This window comes from Austrofundulus limnaeus, unplaced genomic scaffold (assembly GCF_001266775.1).
Source record: "Austrofundulus limnaeus strain Quisiro unplaced genomic scaffold, Austrofundulus_limnaeus-1.0 Scaffold161, whole genome shotgun sequence".
In the NCBI taxonomy this organism is placed as follows: domain Eukaryota; kingdom Metazoa; phylum Chordata; class Actinopteri; order Cyprinodontiformes; family Rivulidae; genus Austrofundulus; species Austrofundulus limnaeus.
Window position 1 is genome coordinate 673,548 of NW_013952563.1, and position 7,464 is coordinate 681,011.

The 7,464-nt window shown below is 38.5% G+C and overlaps 1 protein-coding gene across 2 annotated transcripts in view; it reads left to right on the forward strand.

Moving 5' to 3' along the window:
• Nucleotides 1–7,464, forward strand: part of zfpm2a (zinc finger protein, FOG family member 2a) — a gene marked incomplete in the record, with an annotated part of 138,524 nt that overhangs the window by 77,698 nt on the left and 53,362 nt on the right. The window contains 1 exon segment of one of the 2 annotated variants that reach the window (XM_014017104.1): nucleotides 1,461–1,572. In XM_014017104.1, the coding sequence (XP_013872558.1) occupies nucleotides 1,461–1,572 (112 nt within the window). 2 annotated transcript variants of the gene reach the window in all.

Sequence of the window (7,464 nt, forward strand, 5' to 3'; positions counted from 1 at the left end):
ATGTATATGTAAAGAAAGGCTGTTAAAATAAAACCCCCTTAATGTAGTGCGTTTGTGGTTAATTTTGCCCACAGATCAGATCCCTATCAGCTCCAGGAGCAGTGTTTGCTGTTTGTAAATGATGCTCTTTAAATAAAGAAAGAAAGAAATCTGTCCTCCAGCCTCCRACTAGATCGAGTTCATAAAAAGAGACATGGGTGGGTGGACGAGTAGGAGGGAGGAAGGGGGCATGCAGGCGCACTACCAGAGCACAGTGCTCATCTCCTGTGCAGATCTGTGCCAATTCAGACCTTTAACATGCTCAAGTGACATTTGCATTTATCCTGGAAGGTTGTTGCCTTCTGCGGGGGAGAAATAAGTGAAAAGCACAGGAGAGGGCTGGTATTTTTCTGTTGCATTAGTCAGATGGACAGTGTCCTCCTGTCCCCGGCTCCATCAGAAAGAGAAGAAATAAAAGAGTTGAGACTGAAATCCCAACCCATTTCCTCTTAGTTAAACCATTTCTGGTCCGTCCAAACAAAGGGTGGGATGAGCAGGTAGCATGGTTTGAAAGCGCTGGTCTGAGAAGGCTGACACTGTGGCTTTGAGTAAAAGCTGCCTAAGATATGAGCACCACCCCTACACACATAAAACAACCCAGTGCAGTTCCACAAGAAGCAAAAGAGGAAAGGGAAAAAAAGAAGCTTGTAAAATAGAACAGAAATCRTCTGAAGAACAAGCCAATCTGGTGACACTGCACCGGGAGAATCTATTATGCTGGATGTTGCTCTCTATCTTACTGTTTTTTTCTCTCTCTCTGAAGAATAAAACTCCCTGTTTGACCTCTGACCAAGAAGAAAAATGACCTTACAGATTCAGAATAATTTTCCGGCATATTATAAAAACCCTAACCTCAATCGCCCTTTGAAATGGATACTGATTCTTTAAATTCTTCCCCGCTTGTTTCAGGAAATAGTGAGATCCTGGCGATAGCGAAGCACAATGTGCCCAAAGTTCACTGCAGAACACTCACTTCCTTCTCCATGAAAGTCACCATCCTATTCAGTTTTTCTTTTTTCTTTTTTTCCTTTTTTTTTCTACGATTACCGGACACCTGGGATTTTTCTCTTAATCTGGATGATCTGATGCTGGATGTTCAGTTTCTCCTTTTTGATACAGTACAGGCTCTTGAACCCGTTTTTCATCATTCCAACCTCCACTGCAGCCATTGTCTGATGGTCTCACACACACACACACACACACACACACACACACACGAACACACTGATTTCCAAATTTTCTCAGCAACAAACAAAAAAAAGTAGGTTTGGTCTGGACTTCAGCTGCACGCTGTTTAGTGTCTTAATGTGTCTCTTTATTGCCATTCAGTGGAGCCGAAGAGCGTAACTCAGTGGTTATTAATATTTGTTTAATCACCAAAATAAGCAAATGATTAGTGTTTGTTATCTGTCCTCAACCAGAAGACGAAGAGCACGGTCCCGGTGGTGCTGAGCGCCGGCCCCAGGTGGCTGCTGGATGTGACTTGGCAGGGAGCAGAAGACAACAAAAATAACTGCGTGGTGTACAGCAAAGGTAAGCAAACAGCTCCGGTTATCTCTCCACGGCGCAGCACGCCACARTCCTCCATCCACTCCTTTCCTGCCTGACTTCCTCTTTCTCTCCGTCTTTTCTTCACTTTTTCTCTTTTCTTTCTCCCCCCTCTCCTCAAAGTCACAAATAGTCACACAGAAATTACTTTTGCACAGACAAGGACGTAGCCTACATGTAATACTACAAATATAAATGTTGTTAGTAAAAGCTAAGTGACTCTTAGAAAGGTAATTAGATTTCACAAGACAATTTATTCTCTTTTTGAAAAACAAATCTGCATCACAGGATGAATAGAGAAAGCAGAGGATTGCTTGGATTAACAACAGGTTTGCGCTCAATAACGCAAACATAAAACAAATGTTCTCTAATAGCCACCACTAGTRTGGAACTTATWTAAATGTRTATTACTTTTATTTAATGTGACACYAAAACTAGAAAATCGTAGGCCATGACTAGTTTGAATAAAGGTTTGAGCACCACAGAAAGCCTCCATTTTTTAAAAACTATCTGTTGAAATGTAGATGAGGCCTCGGTTGACCCGCAGTAAATAACTGAATAAATTACTCAAAGTGGAGCACCGTGTCGAGCGAACCCTCATTAAAACTGTCCAGTTCAGTAGAGAGCTCAGATGGTATCAGAAGATGCTTTCAAAGCATCAAGAAGAAGAGTCTGAAACGTCACTTCTCATGAAAGCAGAAGGCTCCCATCAGTGGAACTGGGTCGTGGCGGGCGTTAAGCAGAAGCACACGACAAAAATAAATACGTAAATAAAAGTTGAGCGCCGGATTCCAATGGGTGGAGGAAAAGGGCTCCATTTATCACTTTTCAAAAATGATTACCCCGTGACAATACCCCCAAAGCTGAAATGGAGCTTCTTCTCCCTCAAAGTGAATAAGTGGCAGGAGTGGGATTTGCAACCCGGATTTTCAGTCTCCCAATTCTCATCTACTAATCACTAGACTGCACTGGGGAGTTATCCTCTTAACCGGCTACTTAACTTTGTGCTCTTTATCACCAAATCATTAAAGTTTTGATAAGCTGTTAAAGAAGATTATGCACTTCTTTAAAATCTTCTAATCTTTTTGCACAGAGGCTGACTGTATGAAACAAAAAAGGCCAATAACAGGATTTTTCAGTTTTCTTTTTCTTTTTTTTCCCCCCTACAACTCTCGTAAATTTCCAGTGCCACTCTTTCACACACGCATGTATCCTGGAGATAAGATCTCACACAATGCATCACCACCCCAGCTGGGTATTCTTGGCAGTTCTTTTGTTTGTCACTTCTAACCTGACCTTATTAAGTGAAACACAATAACATATCCAGATGACCCGGTGTGAGAGTTATGTGTTGTACTGTATGACTTCACCACTAAATCCTCCAGAGCAGTGCATGCTTCCCGACAGATAATAAATGATAATGGAGAAAATGTTGGGAGTTAAATGTTAAATTTCTATTTCAAATTCATATATTAGCAAAATAGCTCTAATAAGGAGTGCACCGATTGCTGTTCTCTTTAAAAAAAAAAGTCTGACCTGCTGATTACGATTTTGGCCAATACCAATTTTTAATGTCACAGGGTCAGGTCACAATACACCTTCACTGTTCCAATCTTCTGTTACAGAAAAACACCGAACAATACCCTTGAAACATTACAAACTTGGACTGGAYAACAGCCCTCCCYTTAGCAAAAAGTAGTATATGCAAGGATCCTTTAAGTATCCTAATTTTAAACTTAAAATACAATAGAATACTTCCAGTTTACTTTTTATGAACTTTTCTGAGATATACTTAACCAAGTTTATCTTAAACTAYACTTGGCTTGTACTAAAAGTATACTAAAAAATTAAGTATACTTAGTCTATAGTAATGTTTAAAGTTTTGGCCAAGATAAACTTTAGCAGTGCACTTTATTTGTAGTATATTTCAATATTAAACTAAAAGTATACATAGAAGATTAYTTTCAGTATACTTCTGAGTATACTTTCACAAACTTGTTGTGGGCCAACTTAGTCCTAGAAGTATACTTGTTAGTAAACTGCTAGTAAACTTATATCATTGTCCATGGTAAATAAAAGCACACTTAGCGACATACACTTGTATATACTTAGTATACTTAATGACAAGTACTTAAAGTATACTAACATTATAACAGCATACTTAAAGTATATACTTAAGATGTCCCAATTTAGTACGAACGAGTATTAAATCAGTATACTTTCAAGTATACTACAAGTACATGGTGCCTAGTATACTTGATATACTTACACTTATACTCAAGTATACTTATTAAAATGAATTTCAAGTATACTACTTTTTGCTAGAGCCAATGGGGACAGTGGCTGATTTTCAGACCTTTGTGACTGTAGATATAACATTGGTGGATAAAATCGGCGTCTCGTATCGGCCAATCACCATCTCCCAAAATTAAGTAARTGTCATGTTTGAAATTAATTTAGACTTTTTCTGTTGTGGTCAGACGTTTGAGTTAAAGCAGTTGTCACAAAGGATGTAAAATACCATAAGATATCAAATATTCAGRAGGTGTAATTCCATATTTGACTCAAACGGATTGTTGTAACTTTGCCAAAGAGCTTTGGATAAATTGGTTGGGTGTCCGTTTCTCTCTGCTTCTTCCACCTTTTGCTCTTGGCTACGTTTTTTTTTTTTCCTCCCAGAAACTTGAAGTGAGTTCAGAAAGTGGTGGAGTGTTTGATGCCGTTTGAYTCTTGCATCCAGGCTGTGACTTGATTTCTGCCATTCATTCTTCTCTGTCGGCTTCTTTTAAATATTCCAATCTATATGTCCGTGCACCCTCTGGAGGTGAGAGCCGGTGCGCTGAAAATGTCAAATCTTTGTCAAATTCAATATTGAATTTGGTCTTCCCGCTTTAGTTATGAGGTTGTGCTGGAATTGTGTTTATCACATCGAGAGTGGATCAACTCAAGGGAAGAAAAAAAAAACCTTCTTAGAGTTTAACAAGAACTTACTTTCTACCTCGGATTGTTTATATTTTCAACCGGGTGCTGTTTTCTACCCTGGTAGTCTGCTTCATTTCTCCATGAGATAAGTTATTCAAAAAGTGAATATCTCAATGCACAATATGGTTGCAGAAAATATTCTGTCTTTCGTTTCAGTGGTCTCGGCTTCCTTTAAGGCTGCCTGCAAAGATTGTAGCAGTTCACTTTGGATGTTTGCCAGTGTGAATCTATGGGAGAGTATCTCCAAGTAAAGAGAGGTGGTTGGCTTGAGTGGCTGTAGCTTTGTGATGGGCATTCTGTCCTATGATTTCTGCATTACATTCCCACTCATCCTCCTTCCCACCCAGAACTCATCATGGAGGAAGGAAAAAAATAGTACAGTATGTGCAGTAAGGACCGGATTCAGCAGAAAGATTCATCTGAGAGTTGCAGTGTGTTGCGTGAAACACATGCACTTGTGTGGAACAGGCAGCACCGTGGTGTGTTTGTGCTCATCAGCACCAAAAACAGGCTCATCCCTGTTCCTATCTTCCCCAGATCGTTACAGCATGTCTCCTGGTACAATGCCTGCGCTGCTCTTCAGTATTTAGATTAAAAAGACATTTGAAGGGAAAGACAGTCTGTGTACTTTTTGGTTATTAGTTTTTCATTTTCAAAACAGACATTGAAAAAACAAAGCAAAAAAATGGGTGACTATTTATTTATGTATTTYAATTCAAAAAGGAAAAAATAGTTTGTTTGTTTATTTTCGTCAAACCGAATGTTTATCACTGTTTTCAAGGCAACTTAATGGTGTCCGGTGGAACCTGCTGCAGATTTAAGTTCCTCCCCATGGACCTCCTGGAGAAAGGCTTCATGTGCTTAAAGCTGCAGAAGCTCCAGGAAACACTTTGAATCATTAGTGATTCACAAACTGACCCCTGTTAAAGAATGTAAAACGAGTTAATCTAGTRTTTAATTATTACAGTTACCTGGTTAGCTCGTTATAAAGTAAAACATGTTTATTCATCCTGTCAGACCTTTTTATGTGGTGCTATTTAACTAGCTTTTTAAATAAATTAGCTAGGGTAGCTATATTAATAATAAATATACAGTCTGCAGTTAGTTAAAGAAATGAAAATGTAGTTAGCTAGCATTTATTTATTTACAGGCAGCTGCCCGTTATTGAAAAGTTTTTAACTAGCGACAGTGATAAACTTCTGGTTTGAGAAAAATAAAACAACKGACCATTTTCCCGTTTTTGGAGTATAAAGTGAAACTAAAAGCCATCCATTTTTCGTTTTTCATTTCCTGTTTTCATTACAAAAATCAAATGACCAAAAAGTACCAATCACGCCATTCAATATTTAACCTGGAGAAAACATAGTGTACATACGGTACGGGGAACTTAGGTATGGACCCCTCCAAAACAAGTAAACCTAATACTTTATTTGGAGGGTCTTGTTTTGAGATTCAGCTATTTTTATAGTATTTTAAACAAGAATAGCCTGACAGTTTGTATGTTTTCCCCCCCCCAAATATAAGAAGTTGAAGACAGTAATGTTTGAGTCACATAAATGTCTTCAATTAGGATTCATAGAAGTCATTTCAGCAACACAATTATTCCTAGAATTCCTTTTTTTTTTCAATGAGGGACAGCTCAAACGCTGAAGTGGAAGTAGGAAAAGTGCAGTATCTGGTTTTCCCAGGCTGTCAGCATGGTCCTGTTTGTTTTACATTAAACTCCCAGGAAGAGCCTTAGCAGCCAGCCATTACTAAAACTCTCAACTCCACTGCTGTGCTAACTCATTATCGAGAAATCCACCTGGAACTCCCACAATGCTCTCCTCCACACTCCGACAGTCTCTTTGAACCTCTGAAGTTACAGAAACAGGCAGCGAGTCTGCAGAGTAATTATATGTTACAGTAACACCGGTGACTGCGGAGTGAGGGAGAGAGTGACAGACAGGAAAACAGACGAGTATTTTCTGTACAGATAAACAACGCGATGATAAACAATGCAGCTGCAAATATAGGAAAGACTTCACTGTGGAAACAAATTCAGACACATTTTGATTTTTGTTTCATCTAACACCTGCAGTGGAGACTCAGTTAAAAGGCCTGTCTGAGTCAAAATAACATTGGCCAAAATGAATGAATGAATGAATGAGTTTTATTTTTAAAAATTGTAGTGGTTAGCACTGTTGATTCACAGGGGTTTTACTCAATTTTTATATGTACATGCTCTTCCTTTTTGCTTCTTACAGGAAAATATAAATGAAGCTTGTTTTCAATTTAAAATTCATATTTTTACTTGCCATATTGTTGTATCTGTTTGCATTTTAGGATTACGTTTATCGGAAACTAGTGTGGAAAAAAGTATATGTGTAATTTAGTTTAGAACATGTTTCTTTGATTGTTTCTCTTTAGCAATATAAATATGTTGCTGTATTTATTCCCAATGTCAGGGTTAGAGTTAGTTAGGGGTTAGGGTCAGATTTGACTTCATCATGTTAGAGTTCATCTCAGAAAACCTGTAGGAGTTGCTGGTTGTCCCCAGAGACTAGGCTAACCACTATTAGCAACACAAGCTGCTAATAAATATATTTGCTTCAGTGTATTAAAACAAATGGCTGCTAATGATACTAATGGTTAAAAGTTTCTGAGGGGGAAAACTGACCAAAAGAAAAAAAGAAAAGGTAATACCGAAGCCACTTTTTATGCATGACTCAGTCATATGGGACTTGGAGATTGGGCTCGGTCAGGAATTTCCACCTATCTGAGTCAGACTACTGAGTTTGGGGCATATTCCTGTTGATTTGTCTGACTTGGACTTGGGAAATTCAGACTTCTGAGTACAAACAGAACACAGGCTTGTGCAAAAGGTTAAATATGATTCAGCTCAACTGATTCTAT